Below are 14,573 nucleotides of genomic sequence, written 5' to 3'. Positions count from 1 at the left end.
TTTAAAAATTAACCATAACTGTGCACAAACAACAGGATGACATTGTGATCTGGCTGCCTTTAAAAGATGTTCGTTTAAGAGGCGTTTGATTCATTTAATGTTTTGGGTATTGATTGAAAGTTGGCGTATTTCATGGAAATTCAATTCAGCAGTCTACTCATTTTAGGTAATAGAAATTAATAAAGCATCTTTCCATCCATAAGATTACTATTATTAAAGATGTTCATAATTTTTTTTCAAGTAACTGAAAAATTTTCAAAAATGCACCAGTAAGCCTAACCTTTCCTGAACCAACAACCTCAAGCAGTCAGGTACTGGATGGATTTTCAATTGAACGTGCATCCAGAAAGAGTGGGGAAAGAAAATATAAACAGACTGGAAAAGACCTTGACTTCTGACACTAAATCCGGTTGAAAAAACCATAGAATTGCCTTGTTACACTTGTTAGACTTGCAGTTTTGCCATCCCTGCAACTGTCTCGACCACAACTAAGGCTCAGAAGACACTCGCTCTCCCCAAAGCTCTCAGTTCTCGGAATCAAGGCATTTTTTTCAGCGAGCTGGACAGCTACATAGGGACCAGATAACACACAAGCATCTCCCATTAAACTGTCAGTTACTTTAAATTGCTATTGATTCCATTTCCTGCCTGCTTCTCTCTTTATTTATTTATTTATTTATTGGACGAGGAGGTAGTGAGAGTTAAAATCATAATTGCAATCGATTGGCAACGGCTACTTCTTATCTGGGCTCAAGTGAAGGACTTTGACTTTGATATTCTTGACCCCACAAAGGGAGTAGAAAGTTCCCACACGGGTCTTGATTTGTGATTTGACAGTTCGATACCTCTTGTTTTTATAATCTTTCGAATGTTTGTTGTGTTTTTTGTTTTTTGTTTTTCGCTTGAGAAGATTAGACTTCTCATTATATGTTCTGGGAAAAAATAATGAACCATATTAACACATGATTGTTTGCTAATCAGGATCTATTTTTGTCTCTGATGAAGCCGGTATCCCAGAAATCTCTTTGATCCCATTCCCTTGTTGCATATCAATTACACTCGCTCAGTCACCTTTGCTACTCATCGCAGCACGCCGCGGCTACCTCCACATGTCCTGCCTGTCCTTCCCTGCCTGTCCCACTCGTTATTTTAGAGATAGTGTCTCTCATCTGTAGCTGAAACACATTTAAAGCAATGTACGTCTTCGCTGATACTCCCAATTTAATCTTACACCTTCCCTCTTTTCCTCGAGAGAACTAATGAGGTCCAATTTGTGCTGCCGAGTATTCTCACGTGCAATCTGAACAAGACGTTCGTATTTTTTTTCCAGCCGCGCCACGTCCTTCTCATGACAAATGACTGAAGAGTATGAATCACTCAACAGAGCAGGAGCCCACCCTCAGTGTAGAATAGATGGTATTTTTAGCGTAGGTCATCCTGGTATGAGCCGAATCCCGAACTGCTGCAGGTCTGACTCACTGATTCTCACACGACAAACATGCTGTGGTCAGTGGCCTGAAGCGACAGGTCAATATAGAACTATTCTTGTATTTCTCCTTTTCTGGCTACGCATCCGATTAAAGGGGTAAATAATTGTTATGAGCACTGGTCCACATATATTATTATATTATCTCTACAGTCACACCCATGTTGTGAATGTAGTGAAGTCGTAGATCTGGGTTAAAAACTCCCATTTGACCTGACTTGAGTAAAAAGTCCAGATGTTAATTACAAGTGTAGCTCTAAGAGCATGTACCTACTTTAGAGAATCAGGGAATGTCGCTATATGTTTCTATGGCTTTTTGTGTGTCTTTGGGTTTGTTAAAGTGTTCAAAGTCAGAAGCATGGTAATTCTCAAAATACTTCCCTTAACCACCCCACCTGGAACAATAATAATCTTTAATTATAAGGTAATTATATCATTTATTTTGCCCCGAGTTATCAACATGATTTTTTTAAAACTGAAAAATAATTATAAACCTTTAAAATGCATTTAAGGTAAACAAATTACCATCCACTATCTTTATTATCATGAGTACCTCTGCACTCCTCCTTCCAGTGGTTTTGGCAAATGTTGATATTTGTGGTTGTATCTGCCTTAATGTTATCCATAATACACCTTGTTGCAGTCTTTTATGGCATCTTTGTCACAACGTTTGTCTCTTGGTAGATGTTTTGAGTCGAGTAGAATTTCACTGGGAATTTTCTGTTACTTTGAGTCCCTCTGTGCCTCATGGTTGCTATTTAAATGTCACTTTTTAAATATATCTTCTAATGGTAATTTTGTGTGTCTTATGATTGTTGTTTTTTGTTTCTGCGTTTCTATTTTTTTATTTTTTGACCATTTGATGCACTTTTTTTATTGTTTGAGTCTTTTAGTGGTCCCTGTCTTTGTCATCACTGCAATGAATCATTTAGTCTCTGTGTGTGATTTTGGCTTTATTGGTGATCATTGTGCTTTTGTTGTCAACTTCATTTTTGTGTTGACTTTGACAAATTTGTATTTTTGTGTAATATAATGATAATTTGAGGTCATATCTGTGCCAGTTTATCACTTTTGTTTATAACATTCCATCACTTTGTGATCTGGAGGTCTATACAGGGGTCTTTCTATATTTGTTGGTCTCAGTTCATAATTGATCATGTCTCTCCATCATATTCAGCCAGTTTGTACCTTTGTTTTCATCCAGAAGCCTCAGAAACCGAGCGGAGGCTTCACAAGAAGATATTTCACAACTACAACATGAAAGTGAGACCAGCTCGTTCCTGGGAGGAGAAGGTGATGGTGCGGGTGGGCATGACTCTCTCCCAGCTTGTCAGCTTGGTAAATACATAAACACTCACACATGCAAACATAGAGTGATTGAAAAATATCTCCCTGTTACTAAAAAAAACCAAAAAAAAACACACCGAATCTGATCCTGGTGGTTGCGGGGATATATTATTCAATCTTTCATTCACAGACAATCAGCTACAGTAAAAGAGGCTCGAAAGTCACAACAAATTGTGAAGCAACTAATCCACGTCTTTCTACCTCTCTCTCTCTCTCTCCATCCTGCCACAGAACGAGAAGAACGGCGAAATGACAACCAACGTGTTCATGAATCTGGTACGAGCCCGAAAACATTCATCTTCATCTGCGGGGCCTCGCTCTGACTCCTCTCTCCTCCACACCGTCGCTCTGCCCTTAAATGGACTTGTCACTTTCTATAAATGAAAATTATTTCTTGCTTCATCTCGAGCGTCTCCCACTCCTTCTTTTGCTCCTGCTTAGAATTCAGGACGGTGGGACTGTTTGTGACTGCACTGTGTGACGGTGTGTGTGCGTCAGTGGGATTTAAAAGACTTGTCAAAGGCGGCAGAAACAAGGACGGGGATGACAGCGACATCCCCTCTGTCTTTTCTGCCGTTTATATTCAGTTTTTTCTCCTCCCTCCTTCATCACTGCTGCTCCATCCCTCACAGGCATGGACGGACTACAGGCTGTCGTGGAACCCTGCAGAGTACGACGACATTGATGTTTTGAGGATCCCCCCCAATAAGGTGTGGCGTCCCGACATCTACCTCATAAACAAGTGAGTGTCCCGTGCAACATGAAAAGAAGATCACAGCAATAATCTAATCTGATCATAACAAATAAGTAAAAAACTGAACTTTTTAAGTTATTCATTAATGAAGTGTTTGGATTTTAGGGTGTTTTCATTAGATGTCGAATATGAGGCCTGCAGTCAAGACATTGTCAGTGGATTTCAAGTTCAAATAGATTTTTAATAATAATACATTGTTCATGATTATTAGACATTTTTTTTGCATCTTATAAACTGTGGTTGACGTCCTACAGAGATAACACAGGATATTAAAGTCAGCTCAGCACAAATCTGATTACATTTTCACCTCATGTTTGGATTATTGCATAAAATAACCAATGTTTTATTATTTTAGTATTTTATCAGCTAATCGGATATCAACAACATCCAAACACCACTTGATTTCATATCTGTACACAAATGTTTGCATTTTTGATGTCGAATGATGAACACCTGCCACACGGTGGTGTCGTGGTGTCTCATACACACCTCATAGGAGTTTGCATGTTCTCTGTGTGTGTGAGTGGGTTTTCTCTGAGTCCCCGATTTCTCCCACAGTCCTAAAACATGCATTCATGGTTGATCGGTAGCTCTCAATTAGCCACCAGTGTGGCTATTTCTCTGTGTCTGCCTGTTGTGAGGTGGAATCAATAATCGACTCGAATGTCACACATTTCTGTTTTCATCTCCACAGTAATGACGGTCAGTTCGACGTGGCTTTGTACGTCAACGTCTTGGTCTTCAGTGACGGGACGGTCAACTGGCTCCCCCCAGCTATCTATCGCAGCAGCTGCTCTATCGAGGTACTGCCTATAAGCTGCTACGACTCATTAGAAAGGGTTTGGGTTTCCTCTTAATGTGCATTGTTTTTGCTTTCTTTCCATGCAACAATTTAGGTGGCCTATTTCCCATTTGACTGGCAAAACTGCAGTATGGTTTTCCGCTCTTACACCTACGATGCCTCTGAAGTTGACCTGCAATACTCTCTGGATGATGAGGGCAAAGAGATCCATGAGATTGTGATAGATGAGAACGCTTTCACTGGTCAGTGTTTAAAGTCAGCTTTTCTTAATAGCCCACATTCCTATTTTTTTTATTTGTAATGTGCAAATAAACTGTTGTTGCTGTTGTTGTAGTTGTTGTACATTTCAAGCGTGGTGCAAAGACACCACCAGTAAAGCATAACTGTAATGACTCGTGACTTTTTAGCTCCTCTTAAGAGTCATCCTGTATGATTGATTGATTGATTGATTTTTTTATATATATTTTCCTGACTTAAGAGCTTAGGGGTGAGCTACAGTCACAAGTAGATCAGATTATTCATTTTATTTATTTATTTTGTTTTAAATAAAAAACAAAAAACAAAACAATTAAATATAATTTTTGAAGGAACATAAAGCCCAAAAGAAAAGAATATTATATTTTTAATCTCACTCACATGGATACAAATGCAGTATTCAACCTCAATACACCCAGAGTGCATCCTCTTCTTTACACAGCCCACTTTGACATACTATTTAAAAAAGAGTGTGTGTGTGTGTGTGTGTGTGTGTGTGTGTGTGTGTGTGTGTGTGTGTGTGTGTGTCTAACAAACCTCCCGATGTTACAGCTTGTGTCTCTTTCCCTCCACAGAGAACGGCGAGTGGAACATCTGCCACACACCGACAAGGAAAAACGTGAAGGAGGATCTGTACGAGGACATCACCTTCTATCTCATCATCGAGAGGAAGCCTCTCTTCTACGTTATCAACATCATCGTGCCCTGCATCCTCACCAGCGTCTTGGCTATATTTGTCTTCTACTTGCCTCCTGGAGCAGGTCAGCACATTTGACTTGCTTTGACATCATGGCCACACATCAGCGCCACGAGCAAACAGAGGAAGGAAAGTGTTGTCTGGTGTCATGGCCAGAAACATGTGTCAAAGAAAATCTGCCTCATGTGTCCCAGCAGCCTTCAGAGTATCAATAAATATTGACGTCCAATGTATTGGTAGCAATTGACCATGGTAAGGGAAGTACTTTGTCAGCCTTTGGCCTTGTGCAGTCACTTCTCAGACAGAGGTTTCACTGACGTTGCAGAAAAGTCTAAATCCAGTGGAAATGGAGCATTATTGATGGCGGTGATTTATTGGTGCAGAAACGTTTTTAACAACTTTCTTGACGCATTTTTAAAGTTAATGCACACATCCAGAAGTTCAGCCTTGTCAGCTTGACAAAAACAAGCCGACAGAGTGATATTCTCCACTTCAGTGCTGTAATTGATCCTCTTAAACACCCCATCTGTGTGCAGGAGAGAAGATGACGCTCTCCATTTCTGTCCTCATCGCTCTGACTGTCTTCATGCTGCTGCTGGCCGACAAGGTCCCGGAAACGTCGCTCGGCATCCCGATGATCGTCAACTATGTCATGTTCACCATGATCCTGGTTACCTTCTCTGTCATCCTGAGCGTCGTCGTCCTCAATCTGCACCACCGGACACCCAGCACACACATCATGCCCAACTGGGTTCGAAAGGTACCAAGGAACCATCGAATGTAAACCCTCAGTCCAAATCAGTTCACTCTTATATTAACACTTTTGACCTCAGTGATATGAGTGGTGTTGAATATACGAATGCTTGTGATGGTGACATCTTTATGTTTTGGGATGAATAACAGTGCTCTTTCTCTCCCAAATGTTAAAAAAATGCAACCGAACTGCGATTTTTGTCTGTTTTTCAGCTAACATGCTTCTTCAGTTCCTTCCAGCAGCTTTTCAAATACAAAATAGTTTGTGAACTTTGTTGTTTTCAATATTTTTTACTTGATTTTTTGGGGTGCTTTTTCAGTTTCAGACTTCTGACCTGTCAGCAGGGTCAATGTAATTTTGAAGTAATAAAGTGAAATGCAATGATTGATGACTGTCAACATACGTTAAGGAACATGATCTTACAAGTTGCTTTAAGGAAGAAGATGTAAACTGTTCCTCCAGTAAAAAGAAGCTCAGTGAAAGAGAAACAGAGGTGCTCCTCACTTTAATGGCAAAAAATGTATAACAAAACTATGTTGTTACTGGCAATACATTAACATGTTCTTCTCAAAACTGCAGGCAACACAAAATCACAACTTTTGCAGAGTTTTGCTTCAATACTTTGGTCTCCCTCTACTTCGTAGGTCTTCATTCACATCCTGCCCAAATACATCGGCATGATGAGGCCGAACCCAGAGGAGCCCATGTTGAAGGAGGAGTCGGAGAAGGACAATGACACCCCCACTCGAAGTTTCAATGGGCGACAACCTGGAGGGGAGTATTTCTTTCGCAAGATCAACCCTGATCTGGTCATCCCCTGGAGAGGCAGGTAGGACCACATCTACTGAAAAGTCTCGTATTATATAAGCCATACACGTTTCACATGCTAATTAAGGTTTGAGTAAAGGCTGTACTGATTACACTTTAAACACAAAGTGGTCTGAGTCATAAAAAGAGGAATATACAACCACAAAGCTATCCTTATCTTCTTACCTGTCAACATCTTTAAAAGACGTCAAGCATAAGTACAGATTTGCTCGTTCATCCTATTTCAGCCTCTCTCTAAGCTGAGATGTGCTGATCCTGATGTTGCACCTGGGGAAAGCCATTTCTATTAATGTTAATAAAAGCCAGTGCGGAAATGAATCTTCTTTGTAGAGCGTGCCAAAGTGTGAATGTGGGATCCGATGCCAGATTAGCTATTATAGTAAAGTACACTGCGTGCCGGCGTTGGCAGAATTACAGCCGTCATCACAGCGACTGAGAGAATCTGTCAAAACTCAAAGAGTATGTGCACTCCCTACAGCCCTCCACATTTAATACAACGTTTAATAAAGCACTATAAAAGGGTTCTGTAATGAACTAAAGCGATAAGGACGATGGATTTAGATCCAGCTGAACCGTCTTGAATGAGCTAAATGCCACGTTTTATGTTTCTCTCAGTCTCAGGTGTGCAGTATATATCCACTTATTTAATGTACTGTATGTACATTCATGGATCTGTAAATCCTCCTGCAGTTTGTGTGATTTTAGAATGTATTATTTGCATCACTGTGTATGAACGTTGAATTCACATATATTTCCTATTCTAAAACATGCATAACCAAAATGGCACAGAGATTGAAGTCGTTGACTTTGCACAATGCCAATGTTAATGAAATGACAATCCAACTTCCATATATTTTAATTTATTATGATGAGAATTTTAATGCAGCTTTAACATGATGATGTCATAAACTTCAACATGGGTATCATTTCTATATCCGGACCTACAGAGCATTTCCCATAGTATAACGCTGACTTGAGAAATTGCCCATCACTTTTACTTCCTGCTTTTTTGCCCTTCATAAGCGGGCGTCTCTCTCCCAAGGTTTGTCTTGGAGGACAGATGAGTCTTTCTTACAGGACTTCAGGAGGAACATTTTAAATCACTTTTGTAGTTGACTGTAACCAGGTGAGGTAAATAGAAACAACATCCAACACGTTGATCACATGTTGCATCTTATGTAAAGACATAAAAACGTAATCAAAACTCCTGTGACAAACTTCAGCGTCTCCTCCACATTACTGGCTTCACTCTGGTTAATCTGTGAGTAGGCTCCAGCCTTGCCACCCAGCCGTTGCATCATAAACAGCTCCACTGTGCCCCTGAACCAGGCCTGGTGTTGGGCATCTCTCATCCCGTTCCAAAGGCATCAGATTCAGCCCCAGCTAAGCCGCACACCCCCGTCCACAGTCGCCAGCCTCTAAGCCTCTGTTTAGGTTGGGCATTAGGCGGTAATCCCACTCAAAGGAGGGAGGGAGGGTGAGGAATAGATGAGTCGAAGGGAAGGCCGCTGCTGAGTGATGGGCGCTTGGGGAGGGGGGGGGGGGCTTTTGCTGTTTTAGTTGTGGGAGAGACGGGGCCAGGTTATTGAGGCCGATTGGAATACGCCAGCGTGTCTCCATGACTGTGTCCCCATTCGCTTCTCTGCACCTTGTCAGAAGGCCTGAGCTCAGGTCTTTACAGCACATTTATGAGAATTTTCTGGATGTCTCCTGCTCATGGACAACATGCATCTCGATGTGTGGTATTTTTATTCAGGTTAAAGTTCTTAACAACCACATGAACACCCCCCCCCCCCCCCCCCCCCCAACCCAGCATGGGGGTGAGGCTCCAGCATGCATGTGCTTGTGTGAGCGGGTGTGCGTCCACTTATGTGTGTCATAGTGAGAAAGGCTCCATGTATCTGTGGTAATGAATACAAGCCGTGGAATCTGGATGGCATGCAGCATGCAGAGGAGCACATAGCTTAGCACTGAGCTGTGGTCATGCACGCACAGACACACACACATGCGCACACACACACACACACACACACACACACACACACACACACACACACACACACACACACACACACACACACACACACACACACACACACACATACGCACAGCAACATTTTTAATGTCCATGTGTTGTCACGCTGTTTTCCTGTAACTTGTCTGAGTCCCGCTCTGACACCTCCCTCTTACTGGTGCCCGACTTTCTGCACATTCTCAACACAGTCTGACTATGCAGGAAATATATATGTAAATATGTAGAACAATGGTGAAGCTACACTTCCTCATAAGTCATAAAACTTAGTAATCACATTATAAAGAAAGAAATCAAGGTCTGTGCAGCATAACTTGACCACACAAGGTATATTTCAGAACCTTCACACTTCTCCCATAGCGTGACCACACAGGCATAATGTCATGAGGAGCTCAAACCCTTCATTAAACTGTTTCATATTCGGCCATGTGACATTTAGCTCAAGGGTGTGCTGCTGGCATGCATGCACATGCCAAGAGAGGCTATATACATCGCTTGCACTTGTAGCAATAGTGATGGATCAATCAGGTTGTAATGGTAAACAACATAAGACCAGTATTACAGATGATGTGAAACTACCAAATGTTATAACAGAAGCTTCATCAACAGCTTTCTTAGCTTTCTGCATTCATGTTTTTTATAATCAGGTTTTTCTTATTCCTTTTTTTTTTTCCATTTGATAACACAAAGATCAATATACTGTACAATAACTATTTGATATAAACGTTTAAGCACAATGTTTTGTGGAGGGGAGGAAAGAGTGAATGTGCAATCATAACCCCCTCCCCAAAAAAAGAAAATGTATCTGTTTTGTTTTAGGTGTATAGAATCTGCTGATTTGCATGTCTAAAACTCAGAATGCTTTAATAGAACATCTGATAAATTAACGATAATTCACTGAAGTAGTAATTACATTTTTCATGCTTGACACTGATCTTTTATCCAACATATTTACAGTTAACTACAGCTATAGATAAAGTCTTTATGTCATGGCTACTTAAACTAATTAATTCGATTCTCTGAAAGAGAATCAAATTAATTCAAATCGACAAATGCTTGGTACTGTTCAGTCAGCTGTGGATCAGGAGGTGAAGCCAGTTGTCGATCTCATGATCGATGCTTCGATGGTAATCTCCATCTGTATGTGTCTCAAAGAGTCTTTGTGCAACACTGAACCTCAACTTGGCCCCAGTGGTTTGACGAGCTGCCTCGAATTTGTCGCTATTAGTGTGTGAGTGTGTGCGTGTGGGAAAAAGTTTGTGACTGATCGTGTAAAACACGCTGAACAAGCTGAAGCGCTACATCCAGTAAAATCCATTTATTGTACTGTGAAAAGAGCCTTTGTGAAGCCTGCATGTCTTACAGTGTGGGGAGGGCAATGGATAGTGTTTAATCAAATGAAAACACAACTTCATCATAGCTTTATGTTTATTAATATGTAATGTCTTTAGTTTAATAATAATATTGTTTAAATTAAAAAAAAAGCCTATAATGTATATTTCAGGTGCACCAATTTCGGAGACATACAACTTTTTTTTTCAGGTTTAAAGTTAAAGCCTCTTTAACAATATATTGGATTTAAATCATCTGTTGACAAAACATATTTTTCATGTTGAGAATAAATGAAATACAGGATTCAGTCAATATTTTCTATATTGAGTGAGGTGATTGATGAGCAGTACGGAGTAAATTACCACTCTCAGCTTTGTTTAGATGTGTTTTGTTCAGATCTTTAACCCCTACGCAGGGGAGACAAATTTCATCCCGCCCTGTATTAAAAGTGAACATGAAGGCCAGATGGAGGGTAGTTCCATCTCTTACTTGTACTTGTTTGATTGATGCTGATTCATCTCAAGAGTTCATCCACGAATAAAAAAATACCTTTATTCTCTTGACACGAATGGGGTTACAAAATGTAAACTGCAGCACGTTTAAAGATTTCACCTGATGGTGACAATGTAGAGAACACGCTCAAGTTTACAACGGGTGAAGGGTGAACGGGGTGTCGGGAAGCAAGGAGCTGCAGGAAGTAGTAGAACCTCTGACAAATAGTAAACACCCTGCAAGTGTTTACATGAGGGACACGAGTGTCTGTAGAATTCCAGTCAGATGTCCGGGAAGCTGAATGTGCTCATTACTAGATCGTATGCATTTGCATTCCAAAAAATGTTTTTAAATTGTGTATAGGTGTGTATGAAAGTTAGAACTGATCAAACAGGTTGAAGAATGGAGAAGGTAAGATAAGAACGCCTCTAATGAGACCACGTCCCTGCTTTTTGCTGTATGGAACAGCTGTGTGCGAGGAGGAATGGCGGAGGACAGGGGTCAGGGGCGTGGCGTAAATATTGACCCAGTGTCAATGTCACCCTGTGTGAGGAGTGTGCGCCTGTCACTCAGTGAGAAGCTGCAATGGGGGGGGGGGGGGGGGGGGGGGGGGTTGTCATGGGCTAGAGGGCACGCAAGGACACATTCTGCATGTTATGACATCTGCGTCTGTACCGCATGTCCTCTGCCGGGCAGATAATGTTAGCGGAGGAGGCGAACAATGCTGCGCCAGTGACTCATGACATACGTAGCATAAATCTCAGCTCATTGGAGCCGTGGCGTGGCCCCCGGTTTAGAGGGGGTCGTCTTTGGAAGCAAACATTCTCCGCTATCAGCGTGCGTGGTGCTTTGTTGTTGACATGCCGATATTAAAATAAAAGTGATTTATTGAAAGAACACAGTGGAAAAATACTCCAGTAATGAAATACTCACTAAATTTTCCAGATTGTATTTCACGTTTATGGCTGAAACATGTGACAAAGATACTCGAGATTCTAGTTTTGGTATATTAACATGTATTTCTATTTTTAAAACTAGATTTATTTATTTTTTCAACTTTTTGTGCACTGTATAAATAATACTGTGTGTTCAAACAGTATCTACATTTACAGGATTGCATTAAATGTTTTAAGAACATGTTTTAACTCACATGTGCTGTACATGCAACTGGCCACTATCCATCAATTCATTGATGGTCAGCTCAAATTAGCTAGAGCATCCCTCAACCCTAACTTTTAATAAGTGGTACAGAAATTGGATTGATGGGCATTGAAGGCCAAACTAAAGTGAGGGTCAGAGTAAGGGTTTGAGAGATAGTCGTAATCACGTGTCAATTTATGAGTAACTGTAAGAAAAAACCCCTAACCCTATTGTATGATGATTTGTCAACACAGAACAAAAGTTAAGTCTGTGATAGTAAAAATTGCCATTCCATCACAGAGTCAACAAACGCAGTCAGACTAAAACACTCATACTGAGGGCCAAATTTAAGTCACCAATTAACCTGTCAAACATGGAAATCATAGACACGGAAAGAACAAAATGCTCCCTGAAAGCCTATTTGGCAATCGGATTGGAAAAAGGACATTTTAGCTGTGAGGTATCATCAATAATACCTACTGCATCAGTAAGCTGTCTAAAGCTCTTTGTTCATAATGAGGGGACATTTGTGTCATTCTGTCAGATTGGGGATGTTGTGGGACAATGTAATTTATTGCTAATATAAAAACACAGAAAAAAGGCCCAAAAAATTGATTTAAAAAAATGTAATCAAACTGGTCTGCCGGTGTGTTTCAGGTGTGAGAGCACGGTGCAGATCCAGCAGGTGCTGAACTCTGACCGCTTTTGTCTGATCCTCCCCCCCAACCTGAAGTCTGCCATCGCTGCGGTGACATACATGGCCGAGCAGCTGAAGAAGCAGGACACGGACGACACGGTATTTGTTCCGCCTGCTCCTCCCTGAGCACAGTGTGTTCCAAACATGCCCCCCCCCGGCCACGTCCACGTGTCACTGCGTTCATACGGCGGACTGCTGAGTCAGCGCCTGCTGTAAGTGCTGTGTGTTCTCCCTGCAGATGACGGGAGACTGGCAGTTCATCGCCCTGGTAGTGGACCGCCTCTTCCTCTGGTTGTTTGTCATCATCACCACCCTGGGAACCCTCGCCATGTTCCTGGATGCCAGCTTCAATTACACACCCGACAACCCTTTCCCCTAGTGGACATCACACACACAAACACACACAGCTGGGGCTTCATGCACCGTGTCGTCGTCTCTCCATTTGTACTCCTCCTTGTGTGCTTTCCAAGATCACCGGATCTGACTTTCCATAAACAAATATTCCAAAATGCGTGTGGTCAGCGTCTGACATGTTTGGTATGGTCACCTCTGCATACAGAGTTGAAGCACGTCGACTCCTCTGACGCACAGCAGGCATCATGGCAAACATCTTGTATGTCGTTTGGTGGAGGTCGGGATAACTTTGCATTATTTCCATTTGAGTAACGTATCTAACACGTTGTGATTTTCTTTGTTTGAGTGTAAAATTTTGAAATACATGTTTCTCAAAAACGACTTTTGTTTTATTCATTATAATGTTGGACACAAGGGGAACTTTGAATTTGCCCTGCGACACAGATCTATGGTCCCTCGAAGTGCCTGTAGTGGTGAATGCTGTCCAGGAGGGGGCAGTGACATGTTGTTAGGGATAAAGATAAACTCACTGTCGGCATGTTATTGTTAATGAGAATCCCATGCAATAAAGATATAACCTTTAAAACATGATCAACATGCTTACACCTCTGGAATCTCAGAGAGCGTTGCTGTAAAACAGAACTCTAATTGATGAATAGATGTGATGTGATATATTTATGATTTGTACTGACCATGGTTTTTGCACAAAACCACATTTACAGGAATTATAAATAAGGGACATGGTGTTTTGGGTCACTGAGGTTTAAAAGTAGTTTAAAACAGAGTTGTAATGTGCAACATAAGCACTTCTATTATCAGACGATTGGCACATTTTGCATTTATTCATTTGTCATCTGCATCTGTTCTGTTCAGTTTTCGGTCACAGGGACACAAATTAAAGTCACCAGTTAACATCACTTGATTTTCAGGGGAAGCTGTAGTAGACAAACCTACGTAGGCACAGGGAGAACATGCAAACCATGCACATTTGTTACCCTTGCACAGATTCCAGTTACGATTCCAAACACGTCTGTTCATTGTGTTGTAGCCCAACTGCTGATTTTTTTTTTTTTTTTGCAATACAGCCTGAAAAATGTACATGAATGAAAGACACTTGGAAGAAAAGACTCTTCATGGGGCCAGAATAAGTCTTGAAAATAAAAAAAAAAGAATCTGAGTACCATGACAGCATTTCTGAATGACGTGGTGATACCAAGTTAAATCCAGCTCCCTGCATCATTGATCGATGTAGTTGATAAGATGGATAAGTCAACACTTTCAAAATTTGTTCATTCAGCTCTTGCTGTGGTTTCACAAGAGCTTCATTCTAGAATATAGAATTTATAAGTATTTCTATTCAACCGCATAAAATCTATTATATGCTCCAAAAAGAACCACCAAATATTCCGACATTTGTCACTCAAGCTTAAATAAAAAGACAGGTTGAGCTTTCAAAAAGAAAAAAAAAAAGTGAAGTCCAGTCTGAGTGTTGCAGGACAATGTTTTAGTTGTAGTTAAAAATACACGCTACATTGATCAAACTGAGTGTGGTTGTTTGCACTTGGATATCCAGAATAGAATTAGTTCTCCTTGTGCATGCGTG

General features: G+C 40.9%; 1 protein-coding gene across 1 annotated transcript; it reads left to right on the top strand.

Moving 5' to 3' along the window:
- The first annotated feature begins 2,695 nt into the window (after positions 1-2,695).
- On the top strand, positions 2,696-13,158 carry chrnb1l (cholinergic receptor, nicotinic, beta 1 (muscle) like). Its single transcript, XM_080518793.1, has 10 exons — positions 2,696-2,824; positions 3,065-3,109; positions 3,466-3,575; positions 4,282-4,390; positions 4,484-4,631; positions 5,220-5,405; positions 5,878-6,101; positions 6,740-6,924; positions 12,577-12,715; positions 12,855-13,158. The coding sequence occupies exons 1-10, from the start codon at positions 2,744-2,746 to the stop codon at positions 12,993-12,995; spliced, it is 1,368 nt and encodes a 455-aa protein (XP_080374919.1). The 5' UTR covers positions 2,696-2,743; the 3' UTR covers positions 12,996-13,158.
- Positions 13,159-14,573: the final 1,415 nt, after the last annotated feature.

This window comes from Blennius ocellaris (assembly GCF_963422515.1).
Source record: "Blennius ocellaris genome assembly, chromosome: 23".
NCBI lineage: Eukaryota > Metazoa > Chordata > Actinopteri > Blenniiformes > Blenniidae > Blennius > Blennius ocellaris.
The sequence above is the reverse complement of the archived record's forward strand: the minus strand, read 5'-3'. Positions and strand labels throughout refer to the sequence as shown.

What these genes read in the sequence shown, in the direction of transcription:
- chrnb1l (XM_080518793.1), top strand. Translation starts at nt 2,744, where the DNA reads ATGAAAGTGAGACCAGCTCGTTCCTGGGAGGAGAAGGTGATGGTGCGG. An exon ending in TCTCCCAGCTTGTCAGCTTG is followed by an intron (nt 2,825 to 3,064) that starts GTAAATACATAA and finishes ATCCTGCCACAG; the next exon opens with AACGAGAAGAACGGCGAAAT. An exon ending in CCAACGTGTTCATGAATCTG is followed by an intron (nt 3,110 to 3,465) that starts GTACGAGCCCGA and finishes CATCCCTCACAG; the next exon opens with GCATGGACGGACTACAGGCT.